At 36.3% G+C, this 21,939-nt stretch overlaps 1 protein-coding gene across 4 annotated transcripts in view; it reads right to left on the bottom strand.

The window, feature by feature from the left end:
* Positions 1–4,617: 4,617 nt before the first annotated feature.
* The window catches only part of LOC123875131 (steroid hormone receptor ERR1), a 37,409-nt gene continuing 20,087 nt past the window's right edge, over positions 4,618–21,939 (bottom strand). For all 4 annotated transcript variants that reach the window (XM_045920808.1, XM_045920807.1, XM_045920806.1 and 1 more), the window contains 7 exons: positions 12,610–12,738; positions 11,777–12,019; positions 11,242–11,460; positions 7,984–8,169; positions 6,555–6,713; positions 5,827–5,999; positions 4,618–5,457 (listed from right to left, as the gene is read on the bottom strand). In XM_045920808.1, coding sequence (XP_045776764.1) covers positions 5,292–5,457; positions 5,827–5,999; positions 6,555–6,713; positions 7,984–8,169; positions 11,242–11,460; positions 11,777–12,019; positions 12,610–12,732 — 1,269 coding nt within the window. In that variant the 5' untranslated portion in view covers positions 12,733–12,738 and the 3' untranslated portion in view covers positions 4,618–5,291. The remainder of the gene's footprint in view (positions 5,458–5,826; positions 6,000–6,554; positions 6,714–7,983; positions 8,170–11,241; positions 11,461–11,776; positions 12,020–12,609; positions 12,739–21,939) is intronic.

The raw sequence follows: 21,939 nt of genomic DNA, 5'->3' as shown, positions 1-21,939 counted from the left end.
TTGTTTTATTTATGGGCCGGTGCACATATGGCGGAGCGCAGCGCAGAGCATTTTTCACAGTCAAAGTATTGCCGACATTGTCCTCATTGAAATAATATCTAAAATCAATTGTGCACCCGTGCGGATACTCGCGCATCCGTGCGCAATCTCGTGCGTGCTCGCGCATTCTCTGGTAGCAATTCGCGTACCTAATGTGTCACGCGATTAAAAAACTTCGCGGGCATGCTCTGCGCTGCGCTTCGCCATATGTGCGCTGGCCCTATTACTCTGGTGGCGGTGGTTACTGATTTTGTTGATGTAATTTAGATGCAATCATTAGAGAGTAGTAGTAGTAGAAAGTAGATTGAATAAGTAGAGCTACTTTACTAGTCCACTTTTGAATTATGCACTTACATTCAATCTTTATTACTGTATTAATTTCGTATTATATTAGTTTCTTTTTATTTTCAGCTCATTCAGTTTATTATAAAGGTTTCTTAAAATAAAACGTCTGTTTCTTCCGTCATTTTATTATAATTTATTTCATATTATCTCCGAGACCAGTTTCATATAATCAATAACGTTGTAAACAAATAACCATACAGTTCTTTCATTACAATAAAATCAAGAGACAGCTGTAGGTTACCTACGTAAAATATATCAATCTGTTATTACTATCAAGCGCTTTGTCACGAAGTAAAAAGTTACTTGATATTAACGCAATCTTACAGTGTTGTAGTGGTGTAATGAACTATCGCGCTGAAGTATTTTGCGACACACCACAACACCGTAACGTCTGCAGCTTCATGGTCATCTAACAACACTAAGCCTACCGCTGTTGTTTGACAGCTATAGTATGACGTCTAATTGGCCGATCTCTGGCTATTGGCTAAAATTCATTGTTGCAGCAAGAATACCAAAAATTCAGCCAATCACAACAATTGACATTAAGCCCTATGATAAACACAAGTTTTGCAATTAACCGGCTGAATAATAAAATGAAACCACGATAAAACATACGAGGCAAAAACGGTTTACACGAAGTACCTAGGCAAAAACATTTTAAAAAAAAGTGCGATCAATTTTCGCGTCGCCAAAGTTTTGCTGCCGGAAATAAGATATTGATATTTCGATAGTAATAACAGACTGGTACCAAATAATAGAAAACTTAATTACTAATCTGGCACATCTCACATTTTGTACAGTCTATCACACCAGCGCTGCAACAGCGACATAATTACATCTGGCACAACTCACATTTTGTACATTATCACACCAGGGCCGTTATTCTCTATAACATCGAAATCGCACTCTGACAAAAGTAAATAGGTACCCTCTTTTCCACTACTTGCTTAAAAAGTAAATAAATAGCACGCAATTTCTCTCAGAAACGCGTGACGCAAATTCGACCTTTTAGATGTTCTTAAGTTTTTAGTTATCAAAAAAATTCAATTAACTTCTTACTGTAATCTAACAGTGATACCATGATACACTTATTAGTGAAAAAATAAGAACATCTTAAGCGATTTGTTTACATTTTAAATAAGCTACTTAAATGAATTATAATGTAGACAAAGAAAGGCTATTTTTGTAAGGTTGGCTATTTTTGTAAGGTTAGTCGTTATTCTTATACAAGTGCATTACAGTCGGTCTACTAAAAATATCAGAAAATTACACTCGAACGAAATGTATTTCGTAACGTCAAGTTTGACAACTCAGAAAATATTGTTTTGATGTAAGCTTCGTAGTTTCAAACTTTGCGATGGATTTTCAAGTACTTTTTCTAAACTGTTTTCTCTATACCAATAAATTAATTAGTATACATCTTGTTTTAAATCGCACAATTAGTTACTGAATAGTTCTTTTGTTCAAGGAGGCGGTATGGTAGTGTGAATTAGCCGTTTTTATCAAAATGTGTTTAAGAAAGTAAAAGTTATGCAAGTAGTATAGCTTAAAATTAGCAAATCTTGTCAAGAATCCTGCTATACTTCCTAAACACGGGCGATATTGCTTTGCAACCACTGTACTTAAATGAGACTAGCAGCCATGGGCTATGCCAGATTATATTTTGTGGGTACTCTGCTTCTTTCCGTTTTGTGGGTACTCATTATTCAATAACTGTTTTTGACGCTACAAATTACAATCACGAGTGTATTACGTTAAAATGTCAAAGCAAATAAAGGCCCAGCGCAGAAACACCGATACATAATTACAATTACAAACTATAAAATATAACTCAAATATTCTTAACATAAGAATAACTACAATAGGACGCTTTAAATAATTCACGGGAAATTATACATATCGTTTTTAACGATACATATTTGTAGTTTTACTATAGCCGATTATAAGATCCGTCAAATTATACTTTGTTGTCATAGTAACAACAGTTAAAAAAGATTTAAAATAAAATTCAGTCATTAAAATTTTCTGGAAACGTTTTTAAAACGCTTTTGAAACGAACAGTTAAAGGACAGTGCGGCCAAAAATTAATCTAGTATTTTGACGGATTCTATATTTGTTATTTGTATAAAAAATTGATTTAATTTTACAACGATCAGTAAAATCTCTGATTATATTTGTATCATATTACATAATTGACAATATTTTTTCAAAACTATAATATTATTGCATAATAATTTAGGTACATAATTTTCTTTCTGACGATTGAAATATCAAAATCTGTAAAAATCAATTACTCTCTACCTATCTAAAACCGTCTCTTTTTTCAGATCATAAGATACTTTACCGATCGCAATAAATTTCGTTTAGGCTGGATAGCCAATGTACGCCCAGCCTTAGGTAAAAATGTTTATTAATATTTAGCGTTCTTATAGGTGACTGAATGGTAACAGGATATTGAGGTATTCAATATTAATAATACTGTTCCACTTTATATGCTATCAAAATACATAATATTTATATTTACATATGGATTTTGCATTCAACTTTACAACAATTTTAAAAATATTAGATATGGACACTATGGAAAAAATAAATAGAATTTATTATAAGTGGAACAGCTCTAAAAATAGAATGCTTTATTATAGAACTATGTGTGACTAAAGACTGATATAATTTTTAGTACTCTCTATATGGACACTGAAATCGCCTGTCACAAAACCATCCTGCTACTTTGAAATTCCTGATATGAAATATTTTTTCGAGTTTAAGCATGCGACCTTTTATTTTTGGTCCTTCGAGCCGGATGGCTTCGTAAAAGGTACACGATATACTATATTTTAAAAGCGTATTGTAAGATCCTATAGTTTAAACTGAAAACACTGACAACAGTGAATAAAGTGTAAAAGGTACTTCGTACAGTTTAAAACGATAAAAACAAATAGAAAGCCGAATACGGCTGCCGCGTATGACATTTACAAGTAATTTACAGTCGGGGAAACAATGCCTCTACGTCTTAGTGTTTTTCTAATTTAGCACTTAACTACTGTTATAAGTAGCAGTGAAGAATGAATGCTTCATATATATTTAACATTGTCATCAAATAGAAGGAATAAGGCTATGTTTATTTTATACCGTGCACGGGATGGGCTATGCTAATTTATATTATCAATACTTGCGCTTGAACGGGTCATGAGCGCTATACAATCTTATATACAACTTGCTTATGCCCGCGACTTCGTCCGGTGGACTACACAAATTTCAATCCCTATTTTACCCCCCTTAGGGGTTGAATTTTCAAAAATGCTTTATTAGCGGATGTCTACGTCATAATAGCTATGTGCATGCCAAATTTTCCGTCCAGTATGAGCTGTGCGTTGATAGATCAGCCAGTCTGACAACTTTTCCTTTTACATATTTAGATGTCAGACAACAGACAAGAAATTCTGTCAACCGTAACCCGTCCATGCACGGTGTGAAATAAATTACACCTTAACATTTATTATAGTTAGAACATTTTGGATATTCATAATATGTATACAAGCAATCACGCAGAATATCAGATTTTTTCCTCGACCATATTTTAATCTCGAAACCTCACCGTACCGTAAAACTAGATATAATTTTAATATTATACAAAAATAGTAACAAGTTTTGTACTAGATCCGTCCATTTCGTACACTCGAAGCGGGGACGCGACATACAAAGTGTAACCTCAAAGAAATAGAATTGTGAATTCCAAGATTCGCCACTTCACAGCCATAGAACAGACGCGAGTCTGTCGAAACATAAATATATATACACTACACTATCAAATCACATCCGAACCGCTAAATGCAGACTCCGCTAAATTATTTATGGTAAACAAATCCATTTTTTGCCGCCTCTGTGATATGTCGTTGTGAATAGCAGGTGGTCGCGTCCACGCACCCAACCGGCCGCCGACTGATGTAAAACGACATTTCTGAAATAGTAGGGATTACATACGGAAACGCTACGAAGGATACCAAGTTGAAGAGATCTACTTCATTTATATTGCGGTATGTTACAAGGTATACCTAAATATGCAAACACATTGCTGTACTGCGGTGTAAGCCATTGAAGTCACACATTTTATGTGAAAACGTTAGCGACATTGTGGTGTTTTGGTGCGCTCCGATTGCGTTACGCCATACCCCAATACAACAAAATACGTGTCTAAGCTACAGACACGTATTTTGTTGTATTGGGGTATGGCCTTGGGTTCTTATATATTTAATCTATCTGTCATTATTATGGCTGCCAGAACCTTATCGATAGATTGCAGATAGACTAAATAAAGGAATCGCAATATGCATACGCGAATATCCTCGATTACGACACAAGCGTTAAATTTAACAAAGGCGCTTTCTCATATTTTATCTGAGGCCCTAGTGTAGCGTTGCAAAGTCACGCATCTTACTAAATCGCAGATTTACGCACTTTACGCTAACTTGAAGTTACATTAGAGGTTCTGTTTGGTTGAATTTCAACCCGTCTAAGGAGTAACAACCGTAAATCAGTCGAATCGGTAGCACTAAAGCGGTCGCCTAATCTGGTACTGTCGCCGCATGTGTAATGTGTGCTTAGTATGAGATTTTACATCTCATTAGCGTTGATAGAACTCGAACGTCGAAACAATTCAATGTTCAAATCAAGTGGACTGTAACTGGCTTGTTTTACATCTCAATTTCATCTATCCAACTGTACTATGACAACGCTTTAAGCAGGAACCTTGTGAAATTAAAATCGGTGGTACTGAATTTTTGACTTTATATCAAGAACCTTTAGGTCTATTTTACTGTGACGATTTCAAAGCTCGACCACCAACGTTGGTGAGATGTATAATGTCATACATGAAGGTATCACAGTCTGACGCAGGAGCTTTGCGCCTACCGCAGACAGGCCTCGAGCATCTCGACGAAGAGTTTGTTCATGGGGGCGCGGCGGTCGCGATGCACGGAGGCCCAGAAGCGGCGCACGGCCACGTCCGCCAACCGGAGCGCAGGTAACACCAGTAGTAGTTGTTGCATGGCTCCGTTTGCGTTGGCATACGGCCTATGACATAAAAAAACCATAATAATACTCATTTTATTAGATTAGTACCGATCGCCCACGGATATTAACTTCTTCAATCCATAGCTGATGTCCACAGCATTATTGCATTATTAGACTGACCAAAAAACGTGATTTTAGACAATCTATAATTAATATGAGTTATGACTGAGGATAATTAAGGTTATGACTGAGGATAGATAAGGTTGAAATCCATAGAGCGCACTTTAACTTTACTCAGACTTAAGTTTCAGTTAAAGCGAGACAGATTTATGCCAGCGGTATAACGCTGTCTCGTTTTAACAGTGTCTTAAGTCTGAGCAAAGTCAAAGTGCGTTCTATAGATCTCGGCCTAAGAAATTTTAAGTTTACCTTAGCGCGGAGACTGCATCATTGAGCGCCGCAAGGATAGCGTCGCGGAATCGTTTGAGCGCAGCGTGCTCGTCTATACGCGCTTCGGAATTCGCGAGCGCTAATGCCTTTAGTAAATAGCACTCCTCGCGATGCGCAGTCGCGCGCTCTAACCGCCGCGCTACGCCGGCAACCTGGAAACAAAAAGGTTTTCCAAAAATCTGTTTTTCTATAATACGTGTAGGCGTTACTGTATAGACTCGATATGCCCACATGTCCACTTTTTATTCATACAAGTAAGTCAGTTCTGAATCTTTTGCTAGAATCAATAACTAATATTCACTAGGTCTCTCCTGTAAAGTGAACAATATAGTTAAAAAGCTTTATTAAGTTTGAGCTCGTTTCCTAGGTCCTAAAAACAACAAGTAAGCTGAAGTGAGTCCATGCTTGTCGTCGCTAGAGTAGAGACGCGTTCAAATAAGCGTAGTGTAAACTGCAGCTCGATAAACTGATCACAATGAATATAAAGAGGGTGGCGGATGTCTGGATGAGGAAGGTTGAAGATTGTGTGTGAAGCGTTCACTAGGGAAGACCAACGCCCAACGTTCACAGGCTCGCGATGATGATGATACTGAAAGGGCCTACAGATTTATTTTTTCACTTTATTGCACCGCCAATGTGCTATACAACAAGGAACCTTATCTGCCAATCAACCTTAGGAAGATGTGAGAGGCGCGTAGAACAGTTACCTGAAGGTAGAGATCGTGTGCGCCAAGGTCCCTCGCCTCTTGCTCGTCTAGCGCGAGGTCTGCGGCGAATCGTAACCGCAGCGCGCCGCCCGCGGACATCGAGCGATACGCGACCATCAGGCTGAGCATCTCTGCCCACGTACTTTGTAGCAACCGCATCTGGAGACAGAACAACTTTGTCAAGTAGGGATATTGCCACCTAGTCAAATCAGCAACTCTTTATCAAACATCAAAATGCGTGCTTAGTATGGGAACTTGTGAGAAATAGTGAAATGTGATGTCATAAACATTTTAGTTTATTCGATGATTTCAAATGTACAGCTATTAAAAAACTACCCTCTATTTAATAATCACAAAAAAAAATATTTTTGACATACGCAACATTCCCCTAAACTTATAGAGCGTTTAACACCGTTTTCATGAGCCATTATGCTAATCATAATCATCAAATCGACTCCGAAAGTTGTGATTATTATAGTGCTACAGTCTCAATAATTGTTGTGATTTGTTGAATTTATGATATTGCTGCGACGATGCAGTTTGGCCAATAGCGAAATAATGTTAGCCTATCAAAGATGCTTGTCAAACGAGTGTCGGCCAACGAAGTATAGCTGTCAAACTACCGCTGTAGGCCCGTTGTTTTGTATAGTGACGGACTTATAGATATCGCGGTAACACAGTGCTACGAGACTTTGAGCGTGAAGTTATCGTAGTTCAGACTTCAGACCGTTCTTGACTCTTGAGGTTGTACCGACTTTACTCTCTTTCTGATGCTTATAGAGTTCAGGCTAGCGACCAAATGTGGTTTAACTTCACCCACATTATTTGTATTATTTATTATAAGCAGACTTTAAACGATTGTCAGCATAAATTATTCAAATGGTTTAGAATGTAGAATGTGCTATACATAATTCAGGATTTGATCGAGTGAACTCGTTTTGATATAAATAAATTTAAATGCTTGTTTACAGCTAAATGCAACACGACTCGTATTTTTCTCTACGAAAACTGACTTTATAATATATTTTTTTGTACCATAATTTGTAATAAAACCGTAAACATTTGGAAATAGAAGAACAACTTATTTCTTTAAGAGCTTTCTATCACAAGCCCAGAAGCTCAAGAATGTGAAACAAAAAAACTGATTTAATTTAAGCACAAAACATTTGTTTTTTATTTTATCTGTATATTTTATATGGATTGAACATTCCATCTAATAATATTCGTCAGTCCAGTTATTGAAGGATTTAAAAACGCGGCGTTTTCTGGAGCGCAGTCACCATTAACCTTGGAGACTTAACACGAATAGTAACACCCTAAGTAGATACTAGAGTCAAGACATTCATATTCAAACAAAGAACTGTTAGAGATAAACGGCATGAGACCAAAATCCAACAGAGGAAGTCCACATGTTGAGTAGACTACCCACCTGATCGTTAAGTGGCAAGTCCGTGAAGCCAGGGATCTGCTTGGCCCAGCCTATGACGCCAACTAACTCCCTGTCATATAAATCAGCCAACAACGCCAGTGTTCGGGCTCTGGGATCCGTCACAGCAGTGGGCGGAGCGCCGCATGTGAGTAACTCAGGTTCGTAAGACGATAAAGCTTCTAACACCTGAAAGAAATTTCAACTTGAAAACGGCGTACGACAAACCTGTCGACCACAGAATCGCACAGAACTGGCAGGGACTCTATTACCGCCATAATGGAAAGCGTCGCAAGCCGAGACTTACGGCGTATTCACAATCATTACTGTGAGGTCTCACAGTGCGCTCGAACGCATAGTGTAGGTTCCACCAATCAGATCATTGTAAATTGACGTGATACAGTCATCTGATTGGTGGAACCTACACTATGCGTTCGAGCGCACTATGAGACCTCATAGTAACGTTTGTGAATACGGGTATTATTCCTGAGTTATCGCTCAAGTAATTAAAAGGAACAGAACCAGATAATGAAGGCGCAATGTTGTTTAGTATTGTTGAATACAAAAATTAACATGGACAACAATTACAAGGTTCAGTTCCTTTCAACTTGCATTTGATAGTAAAATTTTAATATAACAAAATAAATAATTTAAAACATCTCTGACATCATGTTAGGGGAAGCTTGCTGCTTCCCAACCACTTTTCAAAATGACAAGAAAAAAAACTTGTCGATCACTTCGGTTCGGCTTCGGTGTTACGCAAACAGTTAACGGCTGACAGTCGGCTATAGCTGACTCTAAGCTACAAATTGGATGCAAGCCACTAAACTCTACTCATTGAAATACGCTGGACCATTTGACACAGTGTCAACTTTAATTCCCGGTGGACTCGGTTCGATTCGGCACGAAAATAGCTGTCACTTTTAACCGACTTCAAAAAAGGAGGAGGTTCTCAATTCGTCGGAATCTTTTTTTTGTATGGCACCTCCACCAGCGTATACTAGTATGCCCACTTCAGTGATGTAAACCCAATAGCAAAGCAAATAGACCACTAAAAAGAGCATAAAGCATAAAGGGAATAGGCTGGTTGAATGAGACGCCAAGCGAGACACCGTGAATTGCGTAGGAACAGTATCTCTACGCGTTGTATGAATACTATTTAATATTTTTGTTGCGAGATATTTTTATAAACTTGATCATGAATTCACTATTCTGTGTTAAAACTTGACCTACTCAAGTAAAATCGAAAAAAAAATGTAGGTAGTTATCAATTTTGTAGCCAAATTATATAGTTAGGTATACCAAAATCGAAAAAAATTAACTGCGGTGTCCGCCTTTTAAGGTTTCCTTCATGCAACATGTAGGTATAGGTATCTGTTATTCTGTTCCATCATTCAACACACGATATAATATTTAAAAGTACCTAGTACGTATTATTATAAAACCAATGAGTAATTAGTCTGCCAAACGCCTTCAAAACCTGTTGCTAAATGCATATTTGAATGTTGGAGATAACAATGCAAGCCAATTTAAATATGTACTCTGAAATGGCGTTCCCCAAATAATTATTCGAAAACCTACTTGGTTTTAACGGATTTAACTTACGGCGCAGAATATTCATAAATCCGGGAATATTTTTTTTACTGTGCTTGGACACATCGATTATGTTTTGCATCATATTTCTCATTTCTGAGATCCTTCTATTAAATTGGAAGGGGGTTTTATATGATAATAATAAGATGGGCTTCTAGGTCCTTTATTTAAACAGTTATTAAATCAAATATGACGAATAACTTAGACCGACTAATGCGTGTCTCGTTAAGCCTAACATGTTCTGATTTCTTTTGAAACCCCGTTTTTAACAACATCAATCTACTTAATACGTGAACCACTTTGCAATTATTTTAAAATATTTTTAATTTAAACAGCTGACCTTGAATACTGAAATATACTTCCTGTCTAGCAAAATACAGATAAGTACCTAAGTCCCTAACCCACACAATCAAATCGATTTGAAAGCTTGAAAGTGTGGTATTACAGATATTTAAAGTGTGTTACAAAGACACTTCTGAAAGTGTGGTCAGATATACCTAATGGCCAAAATTAAAATCAATCTATCTGTAATCTGTCGATAAGTTACTTAGCAATGTTGTTATTCATGAAAAGTCTTTTTGACAAATAACAGCGTTGCTAAGTAACTTATCGACAAGTTAAAGATAGATTGAGCATTAATTTTGGCCGTAAGTGTACCTACCTATTGCAAAGACGCTTTTGAAAATGCACACTTCCTGTCTGGCAAAATACAGATAAGTCCCTAACCTAGCACAATCAAATGGATTTAAACCTTGAAAACATGGTTATGTGGTACAGTTATACTTAGGCGCTTCTGAAATATACACACTTCCTGTCTGGCACGATATACATATTTTATGAACTTAAGTCCCTAACCTAGCACAATCAAATCGTTGAAACCTTGAAAGTGTGGCACAGATATAAGTCTATTACGAAGACGTGCCTATTGTTAGCACTCATTGTAATATTTATGAGCACATTTAAAAATAAATTGTCACTACTTTTCTTTTACCTTTACCTACATAACACTAATGTTTCACTGAATCTGGTTCCAGTTTATCTTTCACTTACCTTCCTACATGTGAGGGTCGTGTGTCCTAGTTGTGACAACGCTTATCAATCAATTACGATTGTTAAGCAACATTAACTCAAGGTAATTGGATGGGTGACCTCTTTTGAGGTCTGAATTTGGCCCCTTCGGTCACTCCGTTCCTCGGAGAACACGTTAAGCCATTGGCCCCGGATATTATCATCATCTCATAATAACTGTAAAAATCAGAGTCGAAATCTCGTTCTCTTAGTCGAATTGTGCCTATGCGGAAGGATCTAGGAACCCATCGCATTATTATCCCAAGAATTCCTACAATCATAGAATTCTGTGATCAATGGAAAGGGGTCACCACCATCAGCAAAGAAGAATACGACGCACAGAGCCCTTTTACCAAAATCTTCAAAAAAAAAATTTTCTGTTTCTCCTTTTGTGTTGTGTACCTTTTTATGTGTTTTTAGTGCATTAAAGATTTCATCTATCTATCTATCTTCAGGCATTGTAAAGAAATGATGTATGCATTAGGATGCCAATTCATGGCGGATTAATTAAAAAGGTAATACCCAAACATAGATAAATACTAAATGGTAAAAGAGAGACATGCAAACAGAACTAAAAAATATTTTTATATGCAATCTTACTTTGATGTCATCAAGTTGTGGTCGTGGCTGGTTCGGAGTGGGCTGGTCCGGTGCACGCCTGTACTTTTGCCTCCCCCCTCTTACGCGATCTAACCGCACGCCTTCCCTCAACATGCCAGTCCTTAAACATTTACGAAAACGGCACGCTTGGCATGCCTTTCGTCTTCTTTTGTTGATTTCGCATTCATTTGATGCTGGACATGTGTATTCTATGTTTCCCTGGAATGCAATACGAATTTAAAAAAAATCTAATGTCCTAACTCCCTCCCTACGGGATAACTGATTTTTTTGTTGCAATTGTTTTGGTCTTTTTTGAATAAAGAGGTATTGCCCCATATTAATTTATTGTTAAAATAATGCTTAGATCAGTGTTTCCTCTCCTAAAAAAATTTGTCAGCTAGCTCCTTAAATCATTCAAACAAAAATAAGTATTATTTTCACTGCATTACCTAAGTTGGTCTATTTTGGAGATACCCAAAGAATAATACGAATATGAACTTTTTACAGTAAAATATTATGTTCAAAGTCAACAAACCTGTATCGTCCTTTTAAAAAACGCCTTACACGCTTCACAACTGGCTACACCATAGTGGAACCCCGAGGCTATATCGCCGCAGACTAAACACCACCGTCTTGGAGCCTCATCGTCCCTGGCTCCACTCGCGGCCGCCGCAGTGGTCGAAGAGCAATGCTGCTGCTCTGGACTTGCATTCCCAACGATACCACCTTCCTCGGGCGAAACGCAGAATCTGACTTCTTCTTTCGGTTCCAATTCAAGCTGTAATATCCATACATAATGCTTATCGAAAGTAATATTTTCTAAAAATGTTTTCAATGGTATAAAATGTGCACATTTCATACTCTGTAGATTCGTTCGAAAGTTAAACTTCCCGTACAGTATTAGGTACTACTGTCCAGAAAAGTAAGTATGGAATTTCATTTCGCATAGTAGGTATTACAATAGCTGTCCAGGAAAGTAAGTTTGAATTTGGAATAAAGTTTGTCCCTCACAACTGTTCAGAAACGTTACTATGATAAGTTTGAATTTGGAATAATCTTTCTTTCGAATATCTTGTATATTTTTAATATTCATTTTTTTTTCTTTTGCTTAATTAATAGTTTGAATTCGGAACTCTACCTAATAGCGCTTTCAGCATACAGCACAGTTATCCGTATCGGATTTATAACAGCGCTGCGAGGAGGCTGCGAGCGCTGTAAGCGTCATGCATATCGCATGCTGCATGTTGCACTATACAAATTTGTATGGTTTAGCGGATTATTGCAAATTATTCTTTATTTATTTGCATTCATGTTTTACTAAGTAAGTTTTATTAAGTTTTTGGTTCCTTGTAAAAGTGAAATACTTACGTTACAGGGTTCACCAAGCACAGCCATCGGGCGATGCTGCTCCGTCGGTGAGTACTGCGGCGGCGGCTCGGCCTCCTGCTTCACTCGCCGCAGCAATGGCTCCCCGTTGACGGCGGACATCATCTGCACCTGTGACCAAAGGAACAACATTGCGGTAGAGTCTAAGAGGCATGTAAAAAGGTATATCACACTAATACCTATTATAAAGGCGAACGTTTGTGTGTATTTTTTTTAATAAAAAAAGTGAGCAAACGAGCAGGCGGGTCACCTGGTGTTAAGTGATTACCGCCGCCCATGAACATATGCAGCACCCGAGGTACGGCGCCGATGTGTTGCCGGCCTTTCAGAAATTTGGTGGTCAACCCCTTGAATAATCCCATGTTGTAATGAATAATTGAACACCGCCGATGGGAGTTGACTTCACAGTTTGCATGTGCGTGGAAAAAAGGATCGGGCACAATATGGGTGGTCGATATGCACTAGGCACCCAGGTGGTGTGTGTATATTTGTTACTTTTTCACGCAGTAACTACTGGACGGATTTGGCTGAAATGTATGTTGTAGCTAGTAAATTGATATTTTAAGCTTGAAACATATTTATACATAACCTATCAATAACAAACACTATAAAACAGTCATCAATCTAAGCCTCAGTCTACGAGATAAGAGGACGCCGGGGTAAATAAAAAAATTGAGGAAAGAATATCCTACTATTATCCAAAAAAACGGCCAAGAGCAAGTCAGACTCGCGCACCGAGGGTTCCGTACTCGGGTATTTTTTTCAACATTTTGCACGATAAATCAAAAACTATTATGCATAATCAAATCATTTTAGTATCGATTTTCGGATTTTTTCCTTTACTTGCGGTGTAAGACTTACTTACCTGCCAAATTTCATGATTCTAGGTGAAATTCTTCATGAAACGACGGACGGACAGACAGACAGACAACGAAGTGATCCTATAAGTGTTCTTTTTTTCTTTTTGAGGTACGGAACCCTAAAAACTGACAATCTTTGCCTCAAACATCCTACCTAAATCATGTTTTTTGCTGTGATTATAATTAAAACATAGATATGGTTCAGGATAAACGAACGCATCAAACGATGATTATAGGATCACATCTTCCAAAAATAAATTCTGCGAATTCTAAATCACTATTGCACTCCAATTATCTACCTACTAAGCAACACCAACTTTATATCATCCTTTTATAAAGTTTACAAAAAGTCATTAAAATCTTTTTGCATGGCTAATAACAACACGGCAACACGGATATAGACAAGTACATGCCTACCTAAAACGGTCAATAAAATAATAAAGGTACTTGTGAGTTTGTGACCTATTACGCTTCGAAAATAGTATCTACGTACACTATGACGGTTTCTAAATCCCATCAGCTTTGGTGGTCAGATCCCCTGCAGCATCAGGATTGAGGAGTTGGAATCCAAATTTTTCATAGGACAATGTCGCAACTACATAGGTACTTCCATTCCACTACCGATAACTTATGAAGACATAAAAAACGCGAGATAGGAGACTTGAGATAATACCTACCTACTCAGATAGCGAAAATAAAAATTATCTATTTATATGACCAAGTTTCAAGGATGCTACAGGTTCAACGCACTTTTGACATTGACGGCTTTTCGATAAAAAAAAAACGTGACGCAATCGGCGTGACTTTTTAAACAAAGTAAGTATATGCTTATCAGACAAGACCTACATATTATATTCATTATTTCATAATAATAATTTTAATAAGCGTAAACTGATTTATTACATTAAATCACTAAACTGTAACCAAATTCGCAATAAAGATTATTGAATTGAATTGAATAAGTATCGGTAATCGTTGCACCACGTCTGTCTTTTTGAAAGCATTAACCGCCTAAAAATTGCTAACCAGGTTTTTTCAAGTTTTTTTTTCATTCAACAGATATTGAAGATTTCTATATTATAAATGTTATAATAGTAGGTAAAGTATTTCTGTGACAAACACCTTTAAGCTAAGCTGAAAACTTAGTTCACCCTGTCTTTTGGAATCTACATTGTTATTATGAGACTTTTTTGGAGAGTTAAATCTAGATAGATGTCTAAAAGAAAATGGAGCCCAGCGCAAGTGAAAACAGCAAGGTCCAAGCTGTTTTCCAATAGGTAAATGTTACAATTATAGAAGGCAAAATAATACTTACTCTTCTAAAGAGTAAAAAGAGGTATTCAATTTAGAATATTGAAAAGTTGAATTGAACCTTGATTCCAAAAATACAAGATTTGTAGATCAATAATAAAATAAGGATAAAATTCCTGTAACAAACTGCCTAAATATGAACGTCAAAACTATTACCTAGTATAGTTTAATAATATACCTACAACATGATTAATTAACGGCAACGTTGCTGTCATACTAGACACCGAGCCTATCTCAATAGCATCGTAGTTGACGAATACGAGGCAGGCCCGGCGCCACGTTTGCCCAAATTGCCATTTATCTACGAGCTGCTAAGCTCGAAGGTGAGTCCACGGGCGTGCGGTCGATGAACCACCCCGCTTGTTATTATGAATATCTATTTTGCGCCACAACACACCGAAATTCTCATGCTTACGCGATTTATATCGATTTCAAGGCCTCCGTTCTACCAATTTTTTGCTCCTCAGCCAAATAAAATTACTGAGCGATCAAGAACATAATAAAAGTAAAAGTGGCATGGCTTCAGGTATAAAATGGCGAAACGGACACTACATTTTTTGTTAACCTAGGTCTTAGGAGTTCATAATTTATTTTCACAACGCTGAATTTGTAATTTCGAAAATAGCAACGGCGCAGATACCTAGGTACTACTTTATATATTTTATTTTACTTTATATATTTATTTGTAGTAGATATATTTTTGGGAAATCTTTGCCCCAATATTCCTTACTCTTAACAAATATCTTGTTCTACTTGGTAATTAGCACAAAAATTCGTTGCGTTGATATCATGTATCAAATATTTATTTTTGAACTTGAAATTAATGAACTTTCCGGGCTTTGATTCTTAAAGTCGAGTTTGGTATTGGTTTATCAGAATTTCAGCAAACCAGAATTTGTTATGGTTTAAATATAAGTATACATACATATCTACAAGGATTAATTACCATGACAAAACATATTTACCTACTATCGACACACTACATGTTTCCACAGCATCACACAACACGTGTTATAGCAACAGAATTTTCTTTTCAACTATTTTTATGTTAATTACCCAGTTCTGTTTGAACTCTAAAAGTTCAATGCCTTTATGGATATAAAACACAGGTATTTATAACAATAATTCAATCATTAAAGAATTCAATTGAAAACTGAAATTTAGATGATGATCCGTAAGAAACTGTAACGAATTTGCAGTTCCGTATAAGATAAATTAAATCAGATCGATGTCTGATACAGAGAAGTTTAAAAAAATTAACTCCACAAAAAGGGGTACCACAGAAACCTAACAAACGCCAAAAGATTACTAGAAAAATATGAATGACCAACTTAGAACTATATAGTGACTATAGTGATAAAACCGCCCACACCTTAATCTTTCCTGTACTTTACTTAAGAGGAAAACCATCTCGAATGACTTAGACGATTTCACCTTCAAACTAGCAATTTTGACATGTCATGACCCTCTATTGACAATTAATCAAGCAGACATTTCAATCTGCGAAATTTACGCGGACTTTTAGTATTTTGACGTAGGAGGGTAAAAGATCCAGTACATGAACGAATAAGGATTACCCTGACTTTCACCTAAAATTAAGATATATGAGAATTGTTCTAGGTATATATAATTTTTATTTTTTGTGTATCTGTACACAGTATATCAAAAAATCAAATAAAATGCGTGGTATTAATTATTATAAATTATTTTATTTAACAAAAGGATAAATTGCCAGTAAATGAACTGGAAATTTCAGTGAATGAACGAACTCTATCTAGTGCATAAACTCTCGATTCCTATTAATAAATTCTTAAGTATATTTTCGGCTTGGAATTTAAAAAAAAATGTCAGATTTTCAGTTTTTGACTTATTGTATATTTTTTTCTACATTTTGCGCGATAAATCAAAAACTCTTTTACATAATAATAATAAATAAAACCTGTTTTAGAATGTATAATAGAGCCCTTTCATATGATATTATCCCCTTTGGTATAGTTATCTTAGTTTGAAAGTCACCTAAATTTTCTGGAAAACAGTCCAAATGACTACAGAGAAAATGAAACTTAACGCCCTTGTTGCATCCAAGTCGCTGGAAGTGCAACATCAGCTACTGAATGTGTTAAGAGTAGTGAGAATAATATACCGTAACACAAGTGTCTGATGTTATCAGATTTGTTCCTTTGAGCCGAGAAGCCACATGTTCTGATGCTTTTTAGACAATCTAAGATCTCTCATTAAGTGATCCAAATAATTTTGATTGAATGGTCTAAGTTGAGATGTAAAAAAGTCACTACATCGTCACTACCTTCTGAAAGTTCTTGAAATGGTAGATTAGAGGTACTGGGTTGGGGCTGAGGTACAGATTTATCACCAGAAGTCAGAATCGTTCAAATTGCAGACTGCAAGTTACAATAGAGCCGCTTGGAACAATTTTTTTGCTGTTTCTTCTGGTAATATTCACAACGCAGAAATAATAATCATCATGGTGTTTAGATGGTTCGCGCCAAATAATAAAATTTTTTTTTAGTAAAAGTAGTTAACTATTCTTATTTGCTCATAAACGCAACGAGGAAATACAGCTTCCACATATAAAAATTGGAGTCCAGGCCTTGCTGTTAGCTGCTAATGGGTTCTCAAAGTAGCCCGAGTATGCTTGTTTTACTGGGCACAAAAGGAAAGAATGAAAGGAGCTTACCCAGTACATCTTAAAAGATCCGTTATAGATACATGCATCCTGCCATGCCTTACCTATGCCAGCCAAACATGGGTCCAGACAAAGAATATAAAAAGAAATAGTAACTTGCTAAAGGGCGATGGCAAGTTGCATAAATTAAGCAAAAAATATTCAAAGTGAGAATTGAAGACATAAGAAAAAAGACAAAGCCTACAGACACCTTGAGACATGCCCTAAAACTGCAATGCAAATGGTCATATTGTATCGATTTTTACAGATGAAAGAAGGACAGGTAGGTAGACCGAAGACGCGTTGGTCTAATGCTATTGTGCAAATCGCGAGAGAAAATTAGCTTGATAGTACCAAAGACAAAGAGAAATGGGGATACCCAAGAGGGATCCATATCCAAGAAAGAAGAATACCAGAATAAATATAAAAAAAATTCAAAAGAAAAATAAAACCGATTTCAAAATCACAAACACTAAAAAGTAAAAAATAATTTAAGTTATTGTGGTTTTTGAAGTCGGTTTTATTTTTCTTTTGAAAATTTTTTATTTCAAAATTTTTAGTGGCCCCACTGTACTATAATAATATGCCATGCCCAGCTAAAACCCTACTGTTTACTAAGCAATTACATTGATCGCGAGCAATTTGCTCTTATCCATTGAGGAGTTCTGTTCTCCATCTCAGAAGATATTCATCAGAACTTCATCAAATTTATATGGGACCACCTGCAAAGTATACCTAGCTTTTCAAAAAAAAATAATTTCCAAATCGGTCCAGGCGTCTTTGAGCAATCGGTAAACATACATTAAAAAAAAATTGAATTTGCTCTTATCCATTGAGGAGTTCTGTTCTCCATCTTCAAAGATATTCATCAGATCTTTACCAAATTTATATGGGACCACTTGCAAAGTATACCCTATCAAACAAAAAAAAAATCCAAATCAGTCCAGGCGTCTTTGAGTAATCGGGGAACATACATAAAAAAAAAGATACCGACGAATTCAGAACCTCTTCCTTTTTTTAAAGTCGGTTAAAAATATACTAAGATTTACTAACATGGTGTTATACCACAGAGTAGCAAACAGAGGCAAAGCTTCTAAGAAGCGAGCAAATTTTATAACTATTTTGGTAGGGTTGGCACTGGAGGATACAATTTAATTAACAATAGTTATTTGTTCAACAAGATGGTAAAGTTTGTTTTTGTTGTGATTGCCTAGTTTAAATATCGATCAATAGATCTAAATATCGATTTTGAACGAAATCAGTCAATTTAGAAAGAATTATAAATGGTGCCAACTTTTTTAAATTTTGGTTACAGTTTCCTATTTTGTGATCCCAGGGAGCTCTAAATATCGATTTTGAACGAAATCGGTCAATTAACAAAGAATTTCAAAATGGCGTCGACTTTTTTAAATTTTGGTAACAGTTTCTTATTTTGTGATCCCAGGGAGCTCTAAATATTGATTTTGAACGAAATCGGTCAATTAACAAAGAATTTCAAAATGGCGTCGACTTTTTTAAATTTTGGTAACAGTTTCTTATTTCGTGATCCCAGGGAGCTCTAAATATCGATTTTGAACGAAATCGGTCAATTAACAAAGAATTTCAAAATGGCGTCGACTTTTTTAAATTTTGGTAACAGTTTCTTATTTCGTGATCCCAGGGAGCTCTAAATATCGATTTTGAACGAAATCGGTCAATTAACAAAGAATTTCAAAATGGCGTCGACTTTTTTAAATTTTGGTAACAGTTTCTTATTTCGTGATCCCAGGGAGCTCTAAATATCGATTTTGAACGAAATCGGTCAATTAACAAAGAATTTCAAAATGGCGTCGACTTTTTTAAATTTTGGTAACAGTTTCTTATTTCGTGATCCCAGGGAGCTCTAAATATCGATTTTGAACGAAATCGGTCAATTAACAAAGAATTTCAAAATGGCGTCGACTTTTTTAAATTTTGGTAACAGTTTCTTATTTTGTGATCCCAGGGAGCTCTAAATATCGATTTTGAACGAAATCGGTCAATTAACAAAGAATTTCAAAATGGCGTCGACTTTTTTAAATTTTGGTAACAGTTTCTTATTTCGTGATCCCAGGGAGCTCTAAATATCGATTTTGAACGAAATCGGTCAATTAACAAAGAATTTCAAAATGGCGTCGACTTTTTTAAATTTTGGTAACAGTTTCTTATTTCGTGATCCCAGGGAGCTCTAAATATCGATTTTGAACGAAATCGGTCAATTAACAAAGAATTTCAAAATGGCGTCGACTTTTTTAAATTTTGGTAACAATTTCCTGTTTTGTGATCCTAGGGATCCTCAGATATTGATTTTGAACAAAATCTATGACAGTTCAAGAAAATAGATTTTAAACACTATTTAAATTATTATCATTAACATTAAATTAAATGAAAACACGACGCGCGACGTGTACTGCAGCCCCTGAACTTGAGCACAGGCCGAGCCGGTATAAACCGATTTCTCTCCGTACGCGACGTAGCGCCTGTGCTCACGCACACACGCGCCTCAAGCTTGTAGTAGTGTACCTATCGTAGCGCGCTTGTATGAAGCTTTGACTCTGTTCGCTACTCATGTGGTTATACAACGCAATACCACACTCACAAACACTCGTACAAACATACAACACACTCACACACACACATGGACGCACGCACACGCACTTTTGAACGGTTTGAACGGAACACGGTTTTGAAATTGAAATTGAAAAAAGTGTAAGAATTTGTAAGAAAATATTTAAAAAAGGTATATCAGCCGGTTTTTTATTCCAGCTCTTAATACATGTAAAAACGTCCAATCTGTTCATTTACTCGAGCCTTTACCCTAGTACCTAATTATATCGACCGCCCCATATCAAAACAAAGTAAATGTCATTTTTCCGAAAATCGTTTTATGTCATAAGCCTAACTTTCATAGTATGTCCCGTTGTATTGTAAGGACACCCACATTAAAGTAAAATTAAAAGCTAGTAAGTCGCTTTGACCATTTTAAAACATCGTAAGTCTTTGAACTGGCTAGGTTTTTATAGATTAATGCGCCTTACTAAGTTTTTAAAAGGAATTAGATTAAATAAAATAAATATCACCCATTATCTAAATACCATGTCAAAACAGTAAATACTTAATAATGCATTAAAACTTAAAAGTAAGATAGGAAAAGTCAATGACCTCTACATGTCAACTGTTAAAATATGGTTTGCAAGGGAAATACTTTGCATACTTACATAATGTTTTTAGGGTTCCATATCTCAAAAGGAAACACGGGACCCTTATAGGATCACTTTGTTGTCTGTCTTTCTGTCCGTCTGTCCGTCTGTCGTGTCTGTCAAGAAAACCGATAGGGTATTTCCCGTTAACCTAGAATTATGGGCAGGTAGATAGAATAAATCCGAGAACAAATTTCGTGATTCTAGATCAACGGGAAGTACTGTATAGGTTTTCTTGACGGACGGACGGACAAATGGACAGACAGCAAAGTGGTCCTTTAAGAGCTCCGTTTTTCATTTTGAGGTACAGAACCCTAAAAAAGAAAATGATGCACATGTAATGAATATATGTGTTGGCCAGTCTTCACACTAAAATATTTAAACCCCTTTAATTTAAAAACTGTCATAGCCTAGTGGTTAGAACGTCCGCCTCCTAATCGAAGGTCGGGGGTTCGATCCCGGAATCACGCACTACTAACTTTTCAGTTATGTGCGTTTTAAGCAATTTAATATCACTTGCTTTAACGGCGAAGGAAAACATCGTGAGGAAACCTGCATACCTGCAAGTTTTCCATGTTCTCAAAGGTGTGTGAAGTATGCCATTCCGCATTGGACCAGAAAGAACTACGGCCTAAACTTCTTTTGAATTTAAACCACTTACTAGGTTTTGATCTGAGAAAGAAATTTGACATTAATTGACAAAATTGAGAGACCTAAGCTTGTATAAGAACACAGAAGTGTCATAATTCGTGTTCATTTTGCCTAACGTCTCTCAGAGAGCAGAGAGAGATTTAAACTGTTTCTTATAATCACTGGCCATATTTCAAATGCGAAAGTGTGTTTGTTGGTTTAATATTCAATCACGCTGCAACGGAGCAACCAGTCGACGTGGTTTTTTGCATGGATACATTTAAAGACCTTGAGAGTGACATCTCTCTCCGCATCGTATTCTTTATTGCTGAGGGTTGTGACCTCTTTCCATTATTCCTACATCTAATGGTAGGTTTTCTTGGGATAATAATGCAGTGGGTTCAAAGAGCCTACGGAACTCGACTAGAAAAACGAGATTTTGACACTTAGGTTTAACGGTTATGAATTAGTTATTAATATCAGTGATAAAATTGATTAGGGCTGTCAGGTAAAATGACATTTATCTCGGAAAATCAAAGAGTGTCCACGAGATTTTTTTCCAAGTTTGCGCTACTAACTACATATATTATGAAGAGGAAAGGTTTGTTTG

The sequence above is a fragment of the Maniola jurtina genome, chromosome 19 (genome assembly GCF_905333055.1).
Source record: "Maniola jurtina chromosome 19, ilManJurt1.1, whole genome shotgun sequence".
Classification (NCBI taxonomy): Eukaryota; Metazoa; Arthropoda; class Insecta; order Lepidoptera; family Nymphalidae; genus Maniola; species Maniola jurtina.
Note: the sequence above shows the minus strand (reverse complement) of the source record. Positions and strands in the feature narration are given on the sequence as shown.